This window comes from Polistes fuscatus, unplaced genomic scaffold (genome assembly GCF_010416935.1).
Source record: "Polistes fuscatus isolate 324 unplaced genomic scaffold, CU_Pfus_HIC Scaffold21, whole genome shotgun sequence".
Lineage (NCBI taxonomy): Eukaryota > Metazoa > Arthropoda > Insecta > Hymenoptera > Vespidae > Polistes > Polistes fuscatus.
In genome coordinates this window covers 2,167,787-2,189,560 of record NW_025113098.1, presented here as the reverse complement: position 1 = coordinate 2,189,560, position 21,774 = coordinate 2,167,787, and the positions used below count along the sequence as shown (strand labels likewise).

Below are 21,774 nucleotides of genomic sequence, written 5' to 3'. Positions count from 1 at the left end.
AATTATATATTATTCAACGATATCCACATATTTTATAATATTGTAGAACTTATCCTTTTTCCCTTGATTATTTCAAAAAATGCTTTTTTATTTTCATATATGCTATATTCTTCTTATTAAAATGTGATTAATTACACGAATGCAATTTATATATATATTATATAAATTACAAACTAAACAAGCTAGACAAGCTAATTGTTCTGTTTTTAGATATAAGTGTAAAATGTTGTATATAGGTATTTTGATATACTTTTCTTAAAGTATATATGTATAGGGGCCAAAATCTACTCACGTGTTTAACTCATTAATAATAATAATAACTATTTTTCTTTAGTATAACATCATTTATAATGATGTAACAGCATGTTCATAAGAAAAAAAAATGAATCTCAAAATATCTTGCACTTGTAATAAAAGTAGGGCCTACATTGGGAAAATGAGAAAGATGTGTACTAATACGAATGATGAATAACATGCGATACTAAAATATGTCAAGCACTAAAGAATATCACAATTCAACTGTTTTTACTTAGAATTTTTAATATTTTATACAATATACATAGATAATTTTGTATTTTTAATTAGTAGTATTCTGTTTATTGCCTTATTTTTTTTCTTATTATTTATTTATTTATTTATTCTTTTTTTGTTTAATATATGTACATACATATACATACACGTACAAGTATAATGTTTTGAAAAGTGACCATTGAAATCTTCTAGATTGAAAATATTAAATAATGTTTTATAAACAGTTTAATTTCTTGTATTATCGTATTTACAATAGCTACGTTAGTCCAGATAAAATGAAATTAAATAATCTTTATACTGACTTATAGTGCATTATGAAAACAGATATGTAGAAATACTAAAAGCACTTTTGATGAACGATACCATGCATCGTGAAAAATTACATATTATATTATATACAGGATATTCAAAAAGATCAGGGCCAAACTTATACTATCTGTTAACTAGATCAAATAGGTAAAAGATAATTCATATAAACTTTGAGAAAATGTTTTTAAGAATTTTTATTAATTATTTATAAATTTAAATCAATTTCTTTTTTATCTTTAAGCTCAATCTTTTTGGAAACCCTGTGTTACCAAACCCACTTTAGTTATATAAAATAACGTATATGTTTTATATTATAATTCTTTTTTTCTTTTTTTTTTTTCTTAAATATAATTATCCATGCGCACATACTTTGTATAATCAAATTTTCATTATCTTCTTTATTTTTTTCTTTTTCTTTATATATGTAATATATTATAAAGCACACTTCTGTTAAATAATAAGTATGTTAGAATGATGATGAACACTCGATCAACATACTAATGAAATGAAAAGCGTAAATTGACCGTTAATAAGAAATTTCTAAATTTGTTATAGACAAATTTTAATTGAGAAGAAAAATATATTAACGGAAGCATTAGAATTATATAAATTTATAATTCTTTACTATTGTATTATTCATTCTAATCTCATTACTTTTACATGGCGCATGAGTTGTACGTTTGTCAGTGTTTTTAGCGTCGCATGCTCTCCTGAGCGTCAAAACAAGAGATATTTAACGTGTTTACAGACAGTGGAAGGTGATAGTGCTACTTTGGCTGCCCTCTAACAGGAGTGAGTCGTTCGACCCTCTACTCATTTTCCCTGTGTCTACGTCCATACCTCTGATTCCACAGGATTGTGCCATAATATAAATAATTCTAAGCAAATTCATGACACGAACTCATTATCCATTGTTTATTGCGTTTCCGTGTATGTCATTGTTATACAATTTAACTATTGTTATTGCATTTTTTAATAATACTGCCATTATAACATTAGGAGCATTATCGAGAATCTGCTAATGGATGAATTCATTCCGTAATAATCGGTTTTATTGTTTTTTATTATGTCAAGAGATATCAAGATTTTTTTAACACTATAAAAAGTGTGATATCTTCCTAAACTAAAGATTCTCGTGTATATACATATATATATATATATATTGATTATCTCTTTGTTTTATAGGTATCGGTTATAATGAGAAAAATATTTCTGTGATAGGTAGACAGAAGTTAAAGCGCAGAGTGTTTCTCACGTACTTTAATCAAATATTTTCTAGCAACGTTTATACACTGATTCTGAGGCTTATTTCCAATTAATCTTTGAAACGTTAGGTATATATATATATACCTATATATATATATTTGGATAGTGGATAGAATTTTATGGACTGACTTAAAGCTTGTGATGCTTCTAGGATACAAAATTAAACATTAGAAAGAAATGAAATATTCGAAAATTGTGATAAATGAATTGGCAATTGAATTTACTGAGAGTCAGTGTTCTATTAACAGAAATAAAATCCATATCTCACATATTATAGAATTTTACGTACCATGAACAGAAGTGATATTTTCTGAGAATCCCTTGTTGTTAATGGTGACTATTATATATATCCAGGATGTGAACATTTGCCATACAGGATATATTTAACTTTTTTCTTAAAAACATCACACGTGTTTATAAAATGATCAATTAAATATGTACAGTGCAACAAATCGTACAGGTCTATATTTACAATAACACTTTGAGAAATTGATATATATATATATAATATATATATATATATATATTATAATTATATAAATCACATATTATGGATACTATGCTTGATATACAGAAATAACGTTTTTATATCGTTGGTAACGTAGTTTAAAAACATGAAACATTTAAAATCTTTATTTGATTATTTGGTATTTATCATATATTTACTATCATGCAGAAAAAAAATAAGGCAAAGTAGTATAGTTTATTATTTCTCAAAAAATGTATTAATTTAATTTATTATTACCTCATTGAATGATTAGTAGAAATTTTGTTGAATCATGTTACGAAATTTTGATAATTTCAAAATTACTATTTCATAATCATTATTTCTTATAAAAAGTTTTATTTTTTATACTATAGATATTAACTTATAGTCAGTGGAAAAAAAATAAAGTATTTCCATATCATTGACAGATAATGTATCCATAAATAACAATTTACAATTACATCATAAAAATTATGTACAGCAAAAAACAGAATATGAAAAGAAAGAAAATTATTGTATTGTTTATAAGACATGTTGCATGTAACACTTGCATTCATTCTGAATTAAAAGTGCTAATTCTCTACGATGTTCATTGCTACAGTAAACTCATATCATTAATGAGGTATAAATCAGTGTACTGTAATTTATAAATTTTCTATAAATGTTATATGTTGAACATAATTCTAATGGACCAGATGTTTATATATTATTACAGAATATAAAAATAAGATATTTATCTATTAATAAATTGAAAGGATGTTAAAGCTCCTGTTGATTGATATAGAAGCACAATTAGAACAGTGTTTTCATATATCGATGCATAGGATTATTCTGAAAATGGTTATATTTGTTGTATTTTAATAACTAATTACAGGCTAAAGTGATAAATAAATTCAAGCTGAATAACATATTAACTAACAAGCAGTTCCTGGTATTGAAATATTATTTTGAATCATTTGAAAACATTTATGTTGTTTCAGAGCATCCTATAATGCATTGATATGATTAAAATTAAAATGGATAGGGTACAAATATTAAGAAACTTTAGAGAGAAAAAAAGAAAACTGACTTTTTCATATTGAGGGAAAAGTACATGAAATGAAAACTGCATTAATTGTTGCAATAATAGTACAATGAAATCACACTATTGAGTGTTTAAAAGAACAAGAAAAAAAAACAAACATGAAATGAGTAGGTTTGAAACTGATTCCTTTTTAATTCTAACATAGATTTTGTATGACATGTAGTGTCAAAAATAAATCTGTTTTTAAAGTATAAATATAAACTCTATGACTATATACCAAATTATTTATTACATGCAATTGCATATTGCAATGTATAGTAAAACTTTGAAAATAGCATTATATTCTTTTGGCTACTACATATATAGCATATATTTATTTAAACGCACACGATATAATTTCTTTAGTTGTATAAAAAAAGAAAAGAAAAAAGAAGAAAAAAGCACATATGCACAATTTTGTTTACAAAAACATTGTTATACAATAAAAATAATATTTTTGGCATATGTTCTTACAATTTTCGTAAAATATGCACGTACATTTACGATTGTAGAAACATAATTCTAATCACACGATATATTTTAAATTTCATATATTTTTTTTTTTTGGTTTTTGGTTTTTGTTTTAACACATCATTTTCATTAGATTTATCTCATCATATCTTAATATAATGTCAATTATACTAATATGATTTTGGTCTTATTTATTCAGTGGAAAGTTCAAATTGGAGGATCAATGGATCGTTCTTCAACAAAATCTCCGGTCTCTACTCTTACTACAACTGCAAATTTCAATCGCTCTGCTTCTACCCAAACACTACCTTCCCCAAAAAAGAAGAGTTCTGCAGTACCTAAACGTAGCATAACATTTGCTGATCTTCCACCAGTTTCTAAAGAAAGCACAGTTAGTGTTCCCTTGTCGCCTACTGTTGTAAAATCTAAATCATTATCCAAAGAATCATTCCCATCCATGCATGAAACTTTTCTAACAGAACCACAACAACAGCAACCTCAGATATCTTCCTATTCAAAAAAAACTTATCCAAATCCAATACAAATTACTCAACCACGTTTTCAACTTCCTCCTACACCTTTGACTGCTCCTGAATATATGGGGAAATTAGGTTCTTCTTCAACTTGCTTTAACAAACGACAGATAGCACGTTCTGTTGATGGAAAGGTTCGGGTTGAGGTGGGTTTTGTAAGCATGTGTAATTTATTAAAACTAATGTACTGTTCTAATTATGAAATATTATTTACAAGGAATATGTTTCATTCACCATCAGCTTATTATTGCATCAAATTTTGTTTGTGATTAATGGCGATATTATCAAAAGAAAAGAAAAAAAAAAAAGAAGAAAAATGTGTAACATCGAATTTTCTATTTATTCGAGATCTTAAAAGGCTACTACATAAAGATTATTCTTGATTTAATATGCTATTTACAATAGTATATAATCAATAATTTTGATTTCTCAAGTGATCATATTTCTAATTATTCAAATATTTTATCATGTATCTTTAAAATAATATAACATTATTATTATTTTCTGTTTTTATTCATATAAATTTTATAAACAGCTTTCACCGACATCATCTCCATCACCGTCACCAGTAAAAATGTCAGTCAGTGATAAGAAGAAATTGTTTGAAAGTGCCATGGAAGAACATCTTAAGCCTTCTCCTAAACCAGGTAAAAAATTGTCGTAGCAAAAAATTTTAAATACATTTCAATCGTATTATAAACATTAACAAATATTTTTAATTTTCTTTTTTTTTTTTGTTTTCTTTTTGTTTTTCAGAAAAAGTATTTAGCTTTTTAAGTCAAGACGAAGTTGAAAAGATGAAACAAGAAGAAGGTAATTCGATATTGTGTCAAATCATTTTATTCATTTAATAATATCTTTTTATATAATTGTTATATATATATATTCAATATTCTTTAATTTCAGAAAAGAAAATTGCGACATTAACAAGAGATGAATTAAAATCATGGGCCCAATTAGATGAAAATGAAGGTCTTGAAGATTTGGAAGATACGATAGATCAGGATAACAGGCGTCCTAAGTAAGCCATATAATGTATCCATTCTTCGCATCTTCACGTTACGTTTTCATCTACTCTTGTCCTGTGTATGAAACATTTAACATTGGAAAAAAGAATTTTAATTATTTATCATTATCATTTTTCATTCAAATTACATATACAGTATCTATCAGATTCTTGTTCCAGTGTATAGACTTTGCACTTTTTAGCACTTAGAGAAAAAAAGGCAGTATTTCCTGCTTATTTTTTAAGAATTACATACACTTCTAAAGTATACGAAAGCACATGCACGCATATACACGCATATGATGCACCATTTTCAAGATACTTACTTCATACTTGATTTATTACGCTTGTATATAAAAATCTAAAGTATTATTATTATTACTATTACTATTACTATAATTATTAGTATTATTATTATTAGTATTACTATTACTCTATTATTATTATTATTATTATTATTATTACTACTACTATAATTATTAGTATTATTATTATTAGTATTAATCATTCAACTTATTAATTTTATGATTATTATTAGGATTACTATTAGGATTATTATTAGTATTATTATTATTAGGATTATTATTATAATAACACACACTCATTTGTCATAGAAAAATGTACACTGGTAATATTATCATTTATTTTATAAGCATTGAAAATTAGATAGCTTACATATATTCTGAAATGATGCAAGATTGTAGGGATTTCCGAAAATGAATTTTTATAGTTACATTTTTTTTATATATACATTATAAAATTCTTTTTATAATAGAAAATAACAATAATAACAGAGAATATAGGATTACACAAACATTTAATTTATCTTATGATAAATGTATAATCGTTTTTATATTACATTTAAGAATATCATCTATTTTACATAAAAAAACAACATATGATTAATCTTAACTTTGTACATGTTCGTAAACTTTAAGTGCTTAAATTGTTGCATGCTTTAAACAAAATAATTACAGTACGGTTGTATTTCTACTATGTAATGCTTCTTAAATAATAAGGCATATTGGCTTATGAGCTTAGAAATGATTATAGGAAAATAGTATATCTTAGCAAAATAAATATTGCTTACACTTACCGAAGCACTTAGTGAAAATCAAATTGTAATGCATATATCACTAAAGGATAGTAGAGGGAAGATGGGTTTAAAATAAAAAGTATGCCTTGATCATAAGAAGCATGCTTAGGGAGTTTATTTTGTGCAATAAGAACAACAATTGAGATGATTCTGCAGAATGAATTAACACACATGAATAATCGTATAGTTATTATTAAATTATATAATATCATTAATTGAATTATATTTACATTAGAACATATATAATTCATCTTCAATGCCACTTCAGAATCAATCGGTTCTTAATCATTAGAATTTTAATTATAGATAGATCTTATCTGCTGTAATATGACCAGCAGAATGAATTTTTTACTTTTGAAAAATATTTGTAAATATGTAGTGTATATTTTCTCTTGCCTTTGTATCGTTTATCGCTTTTGTAATTTTTTTTTCTTTTTTGTATAAATAAACATTAGAATATATTCACAGACACGAATGTAATTTGTCAGCGTGCATGCTCATTACCTTACAGTAGCAGACTGAGTTCGCGAAGTTCGGTCACTCTTCTGCAGAATATACCAAGCACAGTGAGGACAGCAAAGGCAGAACGTCGATTGAAGGAGAGAATGATACAAGAGGTATTACGACAAATACCATTGTAATGCATGTACTATTATTATTATTTCTTATTTAATGCGATTATTATAGTCAAGATTAACATTTGATTTATTCTATAGAAATAGGATATGTTAAAAAGCAATGTAAATGTTAAAGTATACGTTATTTTCTTTTAATCTTTAGGGCTTAATTTCGGATGAAGATGAAGAAAGCCATTTAACTCCTGCTGAACAACGAGCCTTACGAGCAGAAAAACGCGCTGCATGGAGGCAAGCTCGTTTAAAATCGCTTGAACAGGTATAATAATAAAAAAAAATAATAATAATAATAATAATAATAATAATGTTACATATAGATATATATATAATGATTTTCATATTTTATTAAAAATTATAAATTGTACAAACGTTTGTTATATGTAATATCATTGTAAATACATTGAATAGAAAATTTGATTTATAGGATGCTCTTCAGGCTCAAATAGTTATTAAAAAAATGAGTGAAATGATGGATACTACGGATAAAGCTGAAATGTTGGAAGATAGGGCAGATCCTTATCATGTTTCTGATCAAGAAAAGATCACCGAAGTAAGCATTGGGAATGAGATAGCTTTTAACAATTGCAGTATCTAATAACTCTTTCTTAAGCAGTATTTAACACCTCTTTAACTGTATCATTAGTTGTGTATTAACTTGGTTATTTACTAATTACTCATATGTGCTCTCATGCGTCTAACAATTGAATTATGAGAACCAATGGTCATGTTACTACAGTGGTATCTCGTTTGTCTTACTATCATAGTTCACTACGTTACGGCCGTCTAGCGCAGATTTTCCTAAACTTGCTGTCCGCAGCAAAGTGGGTCCTCCTAAAGAAATACGTGAATCTGAGAAAGTAGTGGACGAGAAGGTCACTCGCCGTACTGAAGAATATGTGGATGAGGTGACAGGTGAACGTCGTGTACGAACGGTCGAATACGTCGAGAAGCTAATTGAGCGACAGGTACTATGATTCTAAATTTAGCACAGAATTCATGCACCAGATTGTTTCATATACCATTGGACAAAAATGAGATGGGCACAATATCTTTAGAGCACTATCTTTTTCGGTCATGTTTTATTACAAATATCAAAACGAAAGGTAGATGATAGATAAATAAATTGGATAAATATTTATTGGAATCATGTCTGTAATAATTATGTGCCTACAGACAAACTATGAAAACGTTTGAATTTAATATTCAGATGATCTTCTTACACATGCATGTCTTTGAATGTTTTTAAGCTTAAGCATATAAAACATGAGGGGTAACAGTAGTTAATATTTCTATTTGCTGTTCCAAGAAACCAACTCTCACTCTGGATTTGCAACCTGCACCACCTTGAGCAAATGATTTCATTTCCACAGTTCACTAACAAAATCTTCTTATACTATTGGTAATGCTCGTTTTAGTTTTCTTACATAACACCTTACTAATTTAATTATTAACATATGTGTTTCTTCTCTTTAGCTGCTTATTATAATAATATTATTAGCATTATTTTATATTATTTTCTTTTTCTTTTTTTATAAAGATAAAAATGCAAAATTGTTTTACATGTTATATGTTTTATGTGTTATACTCGTTTTTTATTTTTTATTTTCTTTTTTTTTTAAAGTATTATCTATTTGTTTAACTTATGTTTATTTTAGAATGTTGCTATTATTGTCCACTATGTTTTGATGTTCTATTTAATTTTGTATAAAATCCAAAATAATATATACATCAACTTTTTAGAATATATCTATATATATGTGTGTATATGTATAAATAGGTTGAAACTTTGAGAGAAAAAATTATATCGTTGGAATTAAGTAATGCCGAAGATGAAATAGAAAGCAAAACTGGCACTGGAGCAAGTGATGCTGAAAGTGAAAATGAGGAACTTGCAAGTCAGCGTTCTGTCACAGATACGCTTCGAGAAAAAACTGATTCTCTTATTTCAACTAATGCAACTGAAGGTGCTTCATCCAAGCAAAACACGAATATTATTGTTACTACGACAAAGAAAAAGAAACGAAAACAAGGTAGAAAAAAAAATCGGCATTGAGAGTAAAATAAAAGGCTAAAATATTAATATTAATTTTTAAAAATTTGCCTAAAAAGAAAAGACAGAACAGTTATTGTATTATAATATTGTTTTTCAAGTAATTCATATACACAATTTCTTAATCTCATATAGTTAGATCATTGCATACATATGATCCAATGATTCCTGACTTATTAATGTATAATCTTTGATATGATTAATTTATAACATGACTATAATACGATTAAATTGTTTAATTTCATTAAATTTGTATCATTTAAAGATATTGTAATTCTGATCACATATTATAAGTTCAGGAATCTCTGGTATAAATTATCATGCGATCTTTTTTTAAGACGCCTTTAAACATTTTCTTTTTTTATTATTATTATAATATATCATTATATATATATATATACACACCTTTAATCGTATATAATTAAATGTCATTGCAATTATATTTATTGGTACGTATTGTTTAAACGTATCACTGTTAATATAAAATGCCAAGAATTTACAAAAATAAGTTAATGTAATTCATTAGGTGCATTGATCATACTTAAACGTATTTTCATTGTTGATAAATTATATTCGTGTAATCCAAAAAAAAAAAAAAGGAATTTTTGCTACTTTTTTATATGACTATTAATTGTAATTACATACTTAAATGTAAACAATTTATTAGCAATCTAGATTTAAAAAATCTGGTGCATTTTTATAGGGGTACTTTGTATACAATATACATAAATCAATGAGAATATGTGCATATATATTGACAACATAAATATTGATTTATAGTTAATTATTTTGAGTTATATAAAGACCAATAATGAAATTTATTAATGTTTGAAAAAATAAACGCATATATATAGATGTATGAAAGAAACCAAATTAAAGCTTGCAAATAATATTATTTCAAATGCATTGGTATTATCTTTTTTTTTTGTTATCATTTATATAAAAGAGAATAATATTATTTATTCGTTATTAATCAATTATTTATATTAATATCATTCTTTATATTTACAAATGTAGTACATTCCATTTTTAAATATGTTAAAGATCAATGCGATATGATAAAGAAACAGATTAATGCACTGTTATTAACTATAAAGGTCCTACTTTATTTTTGATACAAAATTCATATTCTAAATTTACAGGTCCAAATAGTTTAAATGCAATTACACATTTTCTTAAACTTATTTATTTGATAATATATGTGTAATTGCAAGAATTTCGTATTAGTGGTATTTATTTACAGTCATTAGATAGATATATAACAAACTTCAATTTTGCACATCTCATATGCCTGAATATGTTCAAGCTCATTATACGTAATCAATTTAAAATGGTAAAAAGAAAAGATTATAAATCATATATCATATAATGTGATTTATATATATATATATATAAAGTATTCTATTTATTTAGATATAATATAAGTAGATTATATATTTACAAATTATATGCGTTCATTTAAAATAATTTCACAAAATATATATACACTAAATTGACATTTAATATAAAAGAATTATAACAATTATTCTTAGATTTGATATTCTTAATATCAAGTATTTTTATTCCAAACTTTAATTTGATTTTATATATATAAGTATTATTAGTAAAGACTAATAAATACATAATAATAATTTATAATTTAAAAATTATGTAAATTATATTTATACAAATATGATATATTTTTATGTTTCTTATTTTTTTTTTATAAATATATTTTCAAAACAGTATTTTTATTAACATATATTAAGAATTGAAAAGCAGGACAATATATATCTATTGAAATAAAATTTCTTTAATTTAATTATTATTCGAATTTAATATATTAATAAAGTTCATTATTAGATTGGAATAAAAATACCGTTAGTATTATTTACACCGTTACTTATTACTATAAATTGTATAATTAATGAAACAGTTAAAAAGATAAAGTAAAATTATCTACATAGAGCCGAAATATTATTATTTAATATTGTTTATATGCATATTATTTTTTTAAATTCAGTTATTTAGGTCGGTGATATCCTACATAATTTTATGTTAATGCAAATATTAATATAAGCGAAAATGTGCGTGCAAATAACAGAAATAATGATGAATATATGAATAATGAGTGCAAGTGCGATTAAGAATAAGGGACCAATGACAAATTCATTTATCATTGAACTTAGTGTAAATCTGAGTATTGTTCCTTCATTATTACATTTAAAAATAGTAAACAATTTTTACTGTATTATTGTTTAAGTGCCAATTCTTAAAAATTTATCTAGAATAATTTAGAAGAAAGAGCCTATAGAACTATACGTATTATCTATCAATAATACATATTAAGGAATTTAATAGTATTAACAGTGCATCTGTGGAATCTCAAAAATAAAAATAATTGTCATTTCTTCAAGTACTTACATTATAAAATAAGCGATTTTTTTTTTATATAAATTTGCTATTCATATTTACATTAAAATTGATTTTTGAAATGTATAATGTAAAAACGATCTGAAATTAATGATATACATTTCTATGTTTTATATATCATTTGATTTATTAATATCATGATTTTTCTTTTTAAATCGCAGTTAAATTATATAATAAAAAAACTAGCAACTTAATAAAGTGACACACCTATAATACAATATCATTTAACAGTAATATATTTTAAGAAGGAACAAACAGAGAATTTGTTAATAAGCTTTTTACAAAAATGCTACAATAATTATAATTTTTATAAACGTGATATTTCAAAATAATACTTTTGTCAAACTTTATATATTTTGTTTTAACAAATTGATACAATTAAACACAACTTATTTATACAAATAAAGTATGATTATAGTTAAATATTAGTTATTATTTTAAGTGCTTATAATAAGAGAAGAAATTAGTAAATTTCATTAATACGTAAGCTATATCAAAGTATATTTATTTATAAACAAAAATTAACTGTATTCTCTAATAAAAAATCGATATACATTTTATAATATTATATAAACGAATTTGTAAACGCAGTATCATTGATGAACAAAAACTTATTAAAAAATAGTTTGTATTTATCATATATAATATAAATAGTTATATATATTAATTTTAAATATATTTATCTTTAAAAATATCATATATATTCCATGATGTCTTAGTTAGTTGTAGGGGTTTAGAACAATACATCACATCCCAGGTGTACTCAACCGTTTTCAAGATATCAAAAAAATTACCACAGGAAGTGCTGCAGGACTATTAATCATAAGAAACCACCATATGTGAGTGGTGGGTTCTCGTATTCATATGGGCTCCTAATTGGACTTTGTAAATATCTTATCATGATGAATGTGTCGTAAATAATTGTAGGTATGATTATTATTTATTTTCTTGGCGCTATAATACCCTCCAGTTGAGTCTAAAAAATACAATTAGTCCAATATAATAAATATACGAAATAGATGAGATAATCATAATGTATTCTACCTTCAATTGCAAATTCGTTTTTTTAAGAAACTGAATTTCTTCCGTGTATTTCTTTTCTTCTGCTTCTTTTAATTCCGCAGCTCTTCTTTCCGATAAATCAAATTTGTGTCTCAATTCTGTCAGCGAATTTTCTAATTCTATTTTTTGCTGTCGTAATTCATCCGCAATTGCAACTAAATCTTCTTTGCCTTGTTCAGCCTAAAATATAATAACATAGTTATTATAAAGAATTAAATAATATAATATTTAAAGAATGTATACCTGAAGTGCTTTACGCATTCCAAATGCAATACTACTCTGATATAAAGTTTGATAAGCAGCCAGAGTCATTTTAATTTCATCTCTTACTCTCAGTAGTAACAAACCACGCTCGGCACAATTTATTGTAACTTGTCGTATCAATTCGTCTGAAATATTTTTTTTTACTACTTCATTATTTTTCTATAAATTGAAAGAATAAAAACGTACCAAAGCATTGTGTATAAAGTTCTCTGCGTACAGGACAAATTCCAGTTTCTCTTGCTTGTCTCTGTTGCAATTTCATATCAAGCTGTTCTTGTAGATTAATAACATCCAATCTTGTAGCAGGAGTACTTGAAACCTCGTGTAACATAAATTTATAAATATTATAATATATTTATTAAGGGGAAAATTGTCATAATAATTAAATTTTTATATACTTGCTGCGTCCAAATTTGTCCATCTTCTTCCCATTCTTTAGGCGGTAAAATTCCATTTAAAATTTCACCAGTTTCACGACGTACATCAGCTGTAGGAAGAGTTGTTTGAACTTTACAAAGAGTAGCACCTACTTTACCCAGCATTGACTCTTTGTGTACCTAATTAAAATTTTACTTAGATAAAAATGAAATTGATATTAAATATTTTATTCAATATACCTTGATATGAAAATATGTAAAATATTTTACATTATATTTTTCTAATGTATAAAAATATATAAAATATTATTACTTTTTCTGGATGGGTTGTAACCAAAGTAGGATTGTCATACTTAACAAGAGTATCCACAGCAGGAACAATACGTTCTTTAACTGATGTTGCCATTGTAATAATATAATTAAATCTTTACTTTTACAAGTATAATTATCAAGATTACGATGTTTAACTCTTTTTCGATGTGGTACCAAATGCACATAGCATAGGAAAATTATCTCCATAGAAACATTGATGTAACAGTAAATATATTCACATTTCAAATTGATATATTAATATTTATATTTTCATAACTAGATATGATAATAATAAAAAATATAATTATTATACGCCAAAATCTATATAATATAAAAATTCGAATAGTTTATTACAATAATTAATAATTTTACAGTTACTGCTATATGTGTTAATGGACAGCGACCACTACAAAAGTATTAAAAAATTGTTATTTGCAAAAAATATATATATATATATATACGAGTATCTATATTAAAAATAAAAATTTAACAATTACATTAGAGATATGTAATTCTATTAATTATATACCTATATTTATTGATATTTATTCAAATAATTATTAAAGAAAATATTGTAGAAATTATTTAAAGATCTCATAAAAATTATAACTCTGTATGTTTTTGCATAATTCTTGTCTCAAGTTCTGTATGAAGCTTTTGAACTGTTCTAGCATGTTTCTTTATATGTTGTTGCGAGGTAGAATTATCCAAATCGTAAGACTTTCCTTTGCGTGCAGCTTCCAAAGCTGCTTCTGTATGAAGATGTCTTAACTTGATTAATCGTGACTCGTAATGTAAAAGTTCTTCCTAAAGAATAAGAAATTTGTTAAATTGTCAGTACTTATCATTTTACACAGATATATAAAGAAAATAAACAAAAAATAGTATTATTTTGGAAAAGGTAAATAATAAATTAAAAAACATTTTGGTCTTATTAACCTTAAGAGAAGCAAGTTCATCGGGTGGAAATTTAGCTTCCAATGCAGCTCTCCAAAGTCCTTGTACTTTTGGTTCAACAAATTCCTTATGATTAGGCCCTTTAGCTGTTAGCCTATCTAAACGATCATACCCATTTCTAAGCTCCAAATGTTTTTCTCTAAAATAAATATAACAAAATTAATTATCAATCGATAGATGTTAAATAATCTTTTTATAAAATTCTCACTTAAGTAAATTCGCTTTTCCTAAAAAATCCAACTTTTTTCCAGGTACATTATTATTTGATAATTGTTCTTCCTCTTCTAACACATTCCAACTGTCTGGCTTGTCAAATAAACTATCTGTAAGATATTAATATGAAATATATAATAAACATTAACGTGAAAATAAAACAATAATATTAATACATTATAAAAATACGAACTTTCGTGCATTTCAGAATCTCCAGCTTCTATATCTTTTAATAAGCTCATATATTCATTTACTTTATCTTGATGATGTTCAAATTCTTCCTTTAATGCATTAAGTTCTTCATCTGAAATAAAATCATTAAAAATGCAATCGTAAAGATTTTTCTAATATAATTTCTACCATTTAAAAGGAACACATTATTAAATATACATACGAGTAAAGCCTGCTAATTCAGCTTTAGCCCAAAGTTTATTCAATCTAGAATCTTTAAACACATCTTTGGCAACATAATTGCTACCATCATTAAGAGCTTTATGTCTCTTAAGTAACATTGGATCTTCTGTATCAGAAAAATATTCTAACAAACCATACGTACTCATAATACCTTAAAAACAAAATATTATAAATTATAATAGTAACTCTGCAGTTCAATATTATATATTTGAAACATACAAATATTTGATATATAAAATTACCAATTAATTTCTTTCTCAATGTAGCTTCTTCCAAACCATCTGGATCCTTTCCGTCAGCCTTATAATGCTTATATACTATTTCTTCTTTATCATGGATTTTTAAATCGCTAAACAACGATTGCAATTTAGGATCTGTTAAACGCTACAAAAAAGCAATAAATTATTTAAAATAAAACAAATCTTTTATTTTCGTCTGATAATAAAATAATGTTTTCTTTTTACACTAACATTTTTTGCTTTCACCCATATTATATTTAACTTTGACATTCGAAATGGTTTATCTAATTCTCTTAATGACGTTGGAAATTCTAAAATATCTTCAACTTTAGGTTCGTTCGCTTTGGCAGAATATTTGTTAAGCGCTGCACTTGCATGCATTAATATAAAACAAAGACTTAATAAAAAAAGCCTTCGTTCTATAGACACGATCATCTTGTATGTATCGTTTTCTTAGAAAATAATATATCAATTAATATTATAATTAGAGAGCTACGTGAAAAACGTAATTTGTATGTATATACAATGTTATTTTATTAATTAAATCAATCGAAATATAGAAAAGACTTTTAACAAATTGAATTTTTAATTCAACAAATTTATCATTATTATTAACGAAACCAAAAAATACAATAATACAAAACACTTCTGTCTATAAAATAGTAACATTCACTTCACTGTAATATCATTCTACATCCTTCTGTATCATCCTGTATCATCCTCATACGTGGTATTATTAAATTACCTATATATACATATATATAGATGTATGTACTGTCCGTTTGAAATTAAAAGTCTTCTTTTTGGTGGGGGTATCATCCGCGAATCTCATTGGTCAAAATGATAGCTCATTGTAAAACAGTCTTGAAGATGGTGGTTAACAGTGAATGAGGTATCACCTGGATTATAATAAATGAACAATATTTATTTCAGGTGAGTCCATTTAATTAACGAGCTTTTACTGCATTGGCAACAGAATGTTCCACGGAAAAGAAATTTTTGCGCCATCTAGAAATTCCAGGAATAAACTAAAACAACCCTTCAAACAGAAATGCATATTTAAATTGCATAATAAGATTATTTGAATAATTATTTAATTATCTAAATTAAAATGTATAATTACAATCTGAATTAGAATTTTATACAATTTTATACATCAGTACAAATTTACTATGCAATAAGAATATTATAGAAAAGTAAATAATATTTCTATTTAATTTTATTAAAAAAATGTGTTTATTATTAACAAAATGAAAGTAACTTTCCTTATACTTAGGATATTATCCATATTGGAACCAGCATCGGAGTAGCACAAAAGCTGTTTAATGCCATTGCAATATCAAAGTAAAAAATGATGCATAATGTTATGCATGCTGATTTCATTGAATCAATGAACTTATCATACTACAAAAAATTCATTGAATTATTAATATAATTATAAAAATTTGTATAATTTATATATAAATAAAATGAAATATACAAACTTACCCATATAAATAAAAGAAAAAGGATAGAAGATAAAAAGCTAACTTCACCCATCCTTCTCGTTGAAACATTGCTAAATCATGTGCATTTAATATACTAGTTGGATCGTATAAACCAGGTCCTGTCATTACAGGTCTATTTGTATATCTCCATACATGATAAGCTATTAATGGAATATTTAAACATAATGTAAACCATTGTTCACTTATCAGAAAGAAAAAATTGATCAAAACGTGTAGAGCATATTCTGGAAGTACAAGCTGAAATGTAGATAGAAATAAACAAGAATAAATTTAATATAACACAATACATTTTCATATAAGATAATAATAAAATATACAGTTTACCGGATTTAAACTATTACATTGATCAATTGGATTTTTCTGTCCAGATTGTAGTTCATCAAATGCAATGACCTAAAAAAAAAAGCACATCGTAAAATTTAATAAGAACAATTTTATTTGAAAAAAAACAAAAGTTATCAAAATAATTCCAATAGGTTATGATTAAGTAATATTAGTTAAAAAGATTAGGTTCACTCAGAAATATTTTTCTGACATAATATACGTTATATATAAAACTGAATAACGTACATGAAATATTACAAAAAATATTAAAAATGCATCTACAATTAAAGCTATAATGTATGAAAAAGCGGCCAAACTAAACGCCATTGTTTTAAATTCGATATCTCTCGTTATTCAGCACGTCCATATAAGAGCACAAGCTTACTATACAATGAATTCATAAATCGATTAATTGCGCGGGAAATTTCAGCTAGCCACTTGTAATGATTTAAATGTTTGAATAAAAATTGTACATTTAATTCGAGATATATATATATATGTTACTATAAAAGACCGAAATTAGAGAATGTAAAGATTCACATAGTCGCTTGGTGTATGTTGAAATATTAATACATAAAAATAAAACCAAATATTCCATCTTTTGCCAACGTATTAGTTACGTGTTTTAGTTACTTGATACTCAGATGATAACCATAAGCATCCAATGTATTATCAACACACAGCAATAACAGCTTAACAAGAACCTACATATATTGCAAGTACTTTTTGTGTGTGTACGGTAATAAGATAATTTTATTAATAAAATATATGAAATAAAATAAAGTGACAATATTTCGAAGTTATATTAAAAAATAAATACAACTTTTTAGGTTAACTGTGATGAAGATTAGAAGAACTTTAAGAAGAGATACATTTATTCTTGCTACTCTACTTGGTGTATGTAGCAGTATTTACATTTGGGCACCATTATTGCAAGAATTAAAGATTCGAAGTGAAAAACAAAAACAGGTACATCATTATAAATATATTGTATTATAAAGTATTTTATTTTAACCTAACTTTATACACACACACATATATATACATATATATTATATCATTATAGAATTTTGTAACTTAGTAAATTTGTATAATTATTCAAAAGTATTATTCAATATCTGTTTATATATTTTATTAATTAGATTTATCTTCTTTTTTTTCATCAGTCTATTATAGAAAATGTCAACGATGATACCTGGGAAAGTGATTAAATATGGAATCGGGTTTATAGGAATATATTTTACTATTGTAGGAATCAAGTAAGTTTTAAATAATAATTATTTATATAAATAAATATATTAAAATAAAAAATGATCTATCCCTGCTTCATTTTATTAATGTTGGTTAATGAATTTATTTCTTTTTAACAGAGTAAAATTAATACCGTATATAAATGACAAGAAACGAAAAGAAGCTGAAGAATTTGCTAATATAATATATAGGAGTGAATCTGAATAATACATTGTTGTATTACTATACATGTATATATATTAGAACAAATAACTTCGTCATTAGATGACTTCACAAATTTGCAATACAATTATTACATCTATATAGTAGATATTAAATAACAATACATTTTATTCATCAAACTTTCCTCCATAAAAAGGAATATACCGATTTACTACTTTCCAATCCGTAAAATAAAGTAAAGTAAGCCCTGCTGCTGTTCCATATCCCATTGCAGATGGTATCCTGAAAAATTTCACATATTACAAAATTAATATTAAAATCAATATTTCGTAATAACGAAATGAAATAAAGAGTTTCAAATTAATAAATTATATTTCAAATATTTCTAAAAATTCATTAAACGTATTGGTAATATACAATATGATGTTACATAACTTATATTATTAACAAACACATTTGACATGATTTTCTTTTGAGATTAAATATTTCATAAAAGTTATTAACTGTTAAGTTAAATAAGCTTACCAACTTCCTAACAATTCAATGTGTTTTTTGCCAATACGCATTTTAATAAGTGATAGTAAAATTAGGGTTTGTGGTTAATTTGTCAAAGGTGTCACCTTTTCTTCGTGATATCGATTTCTGTGAAATAGAAATAGAAAATAGATAAATATGAATATGACAAACAAAATTTCGTATAAGAGTAATACGTAATACTGATAAAAATTTGTTGAACATTTAAAAAAAATATATACACGTACATCTGTGATTTAATAAGTCTGAATTCTTCAGCCAAACTAATGCAGATGATAATACAGATACTCCATCTGACGGCCTTGGATTATTATATACATACCTAGAGGTACAAAAATAAAAATAATACGATTATTTTCAATTAATAAATATAAATATTAGAATATTTGTGTATTGTCATTATAATTCTATATTACTTGTTAAATATTAAAATGATATTATAAAGATGTACTAAAAATTATCTTGAAATTAAGTCAAAATATATATGGTAATAAATTTATTTAAATATTTATATATTTACATATAGTTATAATAATTATATACAAATTATTATTGTCCATTTAACTTTACAATTGTTTTATATAAAATTTATCGAAAATCTTTTATTTCTGATTGGCTTCGATAATGATTTCGATTGTAAATATCGATAATCGAATGATAAGATTTGGAAAGAGTTGAACCTAACTGTACATGACAGTTAGAATTCACAGTCAGATACAGTAATAAATCAAATTATGTTTGGAGCGTGTCATTTGATTTTTCTTTGTTTTATTGAATTTGAATAATGTATATTAAAATAGGAAATATTAAAATGTTTCTTTTCTTTTGTGTTACATACTTTGTATTTTTCGTACCATGTTTAGCTAGTAAAGAACTTGAAGAACATGGGGTTAAGTACGCTGATCAATGTGAAGGTATATTATTTATTCTTTTACTATTTCATCAATTATTTTACAAATATAATAAGATGAAAATATATAAATTAGTAGATAGATTAAAATGTTTTAACAGTTCAAGCATCGTTTGCTTCATTTATGAGCATGTACCAGTTCATACGTATTCTTTGATCGAATCAACATTTACACAGCTAATAGTTTTAATTTTTACCAAATTGTTTCTATATAAATCAATATTAATTTCTTTTTATTATATCTTTTTGTAGCATGTAAAGTCGTAGCTACTGAACTAGAAGCAAGATTAGATGAAACTGGGAGAACGCATGATGTACTTGAAATTGGATATTCCGTTGACGATATTGCTCCCAAAAAGAGAAAAGAATATAAAAAATCGTAAGTATTAATAATATATATTTAAATAATGATAAATAATACAAATAATTTATGTATTACTTATTCTTCTCAATTTAGTGAATTACGTTTGGTAGAATCAATGGAAAATATTTGTGAACGTATATTACAATACAATATTCATAAAGAGCGAACGGATAGTACAAGATTTGCGAAGGGAATGAGTCAAACATTTAAAACCCTTCATGGATTAGTGTGAGTAAAAATGTTTCATTTAAAATAAAAGTTTATATATATCTGTATATATATATTCAAGGTATTCAAAATACGTTAATATACAAGGTGTCCTGTGACTAGTCGTATAAGTAAGAGCAGGAATGATTTTACATGAAAAATATTTTAATTTAACTTCTGGTTATTTCGTAGGACATTTCTGTGCTCCTTAATATGTTTACAAACATTTTCGGTATAACGATATCTCTTCTTCATTAATTCTACACTTATGTTTATCGGACAAGTTATAGGACACCTTATATATTTCACGTTTCTCATAATAAAATTAATTTTTTCTTATATGTATAGGGACAAAGGTGTCAAAGTAGAATTAGGAATCCCTTACGAATTGTGGGACAATCCTTCGGTAGAAATTACTACATTAAAATCACAGTGCGAAAAATTACTTGAGAATCATGAACAGGATATCGAGGATTGGTATTATAATTATCAAGGGAAAGTTCCTTTAATGAAATATTTGTGTACAGATAGAGCGCTTAAGGGACAGGATGATACGTGTCTTAAAGAAAAAGGTGATACTGGAAAGAATATTACTAAAAAAGAAAAGAAAAAAGAAAAGAAAAATATTAATATAAAAGATGAAACGGAGAGTAATAATAATATAAAAGAAGAATTATAATATAAGAAACATAGTAATTAAATGTACATTAGATTTTTTATATCGTCTTTTTTTTATACGTACTATTATTTTGTAAGAAAATTTCTTTAATTTATTACGATAATTCATAAACTGGAAAATACATCTAATGTAATAATA

The 21,774-nt window shown here is 25.1% G+C and overlaps 6 protein-coding genes and 1 long non-coding RNA gene across 16 annotated transcripts in view; 3 read left to right on the top strand and 4 right to left on the bottom strand.

Moving 5' to 3' along the window:
* The window catches only part of LOC122517875 (protein lap4), a 36,974-nt gene extending 27,512 nt beyond the window's left edge, over positions 1–9,462 (top strand). For 3 of the 10 annotated variants that reach the window (XM_043636475.1, XM_043636471.1, XM_043636470.1), the window contains 9 exons: positions 4,327–4,806; positions 5,196–5,307; positions 5,417–5,473; positions 5,567–5,681; positions 7,274–7,379; positions 7,543–7,656; positions 7,822–7,947; positions 8,162–8,362; positions 9,175–9,462. In XM_043636475.1, the coding sequence (XP_043492410.1) occupies positions 4,327–4,806; positions 5,196–5,307; positions 5,417–5,473; positions 5,567–5,681; positions 7,274–7,379; positions 7,543–7,656; positions 7,822–7,947; positions 8,162–8,362; positions 9,175–9,450 (1,587 nt within the window). In that variant the 3' untranslated portion in view covers positions 9,451–9,462. Of the gene's footprint in view, positions 1–1,588; positions 2,281–4,326; positions 4,807–5,195; positions 5,308–5,416; positions 5,474–5,566; positions 5,682–7,273; positions 7,380–7,542; positions 7,657–7,821; positions 7,948–8,161; positions 8,430–8,703; positions 8,797–9,174 lie in introns of those variants that run through there. The other 7 variants (XR_006303937.1, XM_043636476.1, XM_043636477.1 and 4 more) reach the window with 7 other exon arrangements.
* Positions 9,463–12,743: 3,281 nt separating this feature from the next.
* On the bottom strand, positions 12,744–14,358 carry LOC122517643 (33 kDa inner dynein arm light chain, axonemal). The gene is made up of 6 exons (XM_043636152.1): positions 13,876–14,358; positions 13,584–13,742; positions 13,372–13,504; positions 13,165–13,310; positions 12,904–13,101; positions 12,744–12,835 (listed from the first exon to the last, which is right to left on the bottom strand). Exons 1-6 carry the CDS (start codon positions 13,966–13,968, stop codon positions 12,800–12,802), a joined length of 765 nt encoding a protein of 254 aa, XP_043492087.1. The 5' UTR covers positions 13,969–14,358; the 3' UTR covers positions 12,744–12,799.
* A 50-nt stretch (positions 14,359–14,408) lies between these two features.
* Positions 14,409–16,538, bottom strand: LOC122517639 (alpha-2-macroglobulin receptor-associated protein). The gene is made up of 7 exons (XM_043636148.1): positions 15,929–16,538; positions 15,701–15,842; positions 15,439–15,609; positions 15,238–15,348; positions 15,040–15,154; positions 14,814–14,970; positions 14,409–14,681 (listed from the first exon to the last, which is right to left on the bottom strand). Exons 1-7 carry the CDS (start codon positions 16,130–16,132, stop codon positions 14,478–14,480), a joined length of 1,104 nt encoding a protein of 367 aa, XP_043492083.1. The 5' UTR covers positions 16,133–16,538; the 3' UTR covers positions 14,409–14,477.
* A 20-nt stretch (positions 16,539–16,558) lies between these two features.
* Positions 16,559–19,121, top strand: LOC122517642. Its single transcript, XR_006303902.1, has 5 exons — positions 16,559–16,630; positions 18,159–18,268; positions 18,360–18,498; positions 18,696–18,788; positions 18,900–19,121. It is a non-coding gene; the product is annotated as an uncharacterized LOC122517642 (long non-coding RNA).
* LOC122517640 (protein cornichon) lies at positions 16,625–17,908 on the bottom strand. Its single transcript, XM_043636149.1, has 4 exons — positions 17,776–17,908; positions 17,530–17,598; positions 17,186–17,442; positions 16,625–17,101 (listed from the first exon to the last, which is right to left on the bottom strand). Exons 1-4 carry the CDS (start codon positions 17,854–17,856, stop codon positions 17,077–17,079), a joined length of 432 nt encoding a protein of 143 aa, XP_043492084.1. The 5' UTR covers positions 17,857–17,908; the 3' UTR covers positions 16,625–17,076.
* Positions 18,998–19,814, bottom strand: LOC122517641 (cytochrome b-c1 complex subunit 10-like). Its single transcript, XM_043636151.1, has 3 exons — positions 19,704–19,814; positions 19,468–19,584; positions 18,998–19,224 (listed from the first exon to the last, which is right to left on the bottom strand). Exons 2-3 carry the CDS (start codon positions 19,506–19,508, stop codon positions 19,110–19,112), a joined length of 156 nt encoding a protein of 51 aa, XP_043492086.1. The 5' UTR covers positions 19,509–19,584; positions 19,704–19,814; the 3' UTR covers positions 18,998–19,109.
* A 351-nt stretch (positions 19,815–20,165) lies between these two features.
* Positions 20,166–21,636, top strand: LOC122517621 (protein canopy 4). Its single transcript, XM_043636125.1, has 4 exons — positions 20,166–20,390; positions 20,639–20,765; positions 20,844–20,978; positions 21,306–21,636. The coding sequence occupies exons 1-4, from the start codon at positions 20,261–20,263 to the stop codon at positions 21,634–21,636; spliced, it is 723 nt and encodes a 240-aa protein (XP_043492060.1). The 5' UTR covers positions 20,166–20,260.
* The last annotated feature ends 138 nt before the right edge of the window (positions 21,637–21,774 follow it).

Excerpts from the sequence above, each read along its gene's own strand:
- LOC122517643 (XM_043636152.1), bottom strand. The coding sequence starts at position 13,968 with ATGGCAACATCAGTTAAAGAACGTATTGTTCCTGCTGTGGATACTCTT. Across the intron at positions 13,743-13,875 it reads TTACAACCCATCCAGAAAAA|GTACACAAAGAGTCAATGCT; the intron begins GTAATAATATTT and ends AATTTTAATTAG. Across the intron at positions 13,102-13,164 it reads GAATGCGTAAAGCACTTCAG|GCTGAACAAGGCAAAGAAGA; the intron begins GTATACATTCTT and ends ATTATATTTTAG.
- LOC122517639 (XM_043636148.1), bottom strand. The coding sequence starts at position 16,132 with ATGATCGTGTCTATAGAACGAAGGCTTTTTTTATTAAGTCTTTGTTTT. Across the intron at positions 15,843-15,928 it reads TATGGGTGAAAGCAAAAAAT|CGTTTAACAGATCCTAAATT; the intron begins GTTAGTGTAAAA and ends GCTTTTTTGTAG. Across the intron at positions 15,349-15,438 it reads TGAATTAGCAGGCTTTACTC|ATGAAGAACTTAATGCATTA; the intron begins GTATGTATATTT and ends ATTTTATTTCAG.
- LOC122517640 (XM_043636149.1), bottom strand. The coding sequence starts at position 17,856 with ATGGCGTTTAGTTTGGCCGCTTTTTCATACATTATAGCTTTAATTGTA. Across the intron at positions 17,443-17,529 it reads AATGTAATAGTTTAAATCCG|CTTGTACTTCCAGAATATGC; the intron begins GTAAACTGTATA and ends TCTACATTTCAG. Across the intron at positions 17,102-17,185 it reads TTTTTCTTTTATTTATATGG|TATGATAAGTTCATTGATTC; the intron begins GTAAGTTTGTAT and ends AATTTTTTGTAG.
- LOC122517641 (XM_043636151.1), bottom strand. The coding sequence starts at position 19,508 with ATGCGTATTGGCAAAAAACACATTGAATTGTTAGGAAGTTG. Across the intron at positions 19,225-19,467 it reads ATTGAATTGTTAGGAAGTTG|GATACCATCTGCAATGGGAT; the intron begins GTAAGCTTATTT and ends GAAATTTTTCAG.
- LOC122517621 (XM_043636125.1), top strand. The coding sequence starts at position 20,261 with ATGTATATTAAAATAGGAAATATTAAAATGTTTCTTTTCTTTTGTGTT. Across the intron at positions 20,766-20,843 it reads AGAAAAGAATATAAAAAATC|TGAATTACGTTTGGTAGAAT; the intron begins GTAAGTATTAAT and ends TTCTCAATTTAG. Across the intron at positions 20,979-21,305 it reads AAAACCCTTCATGGATTAGT|GGACAAAGGTGTCAAAGTAG; the intron begins GTGAGTAAAAAT and ends TTATATGTATAG.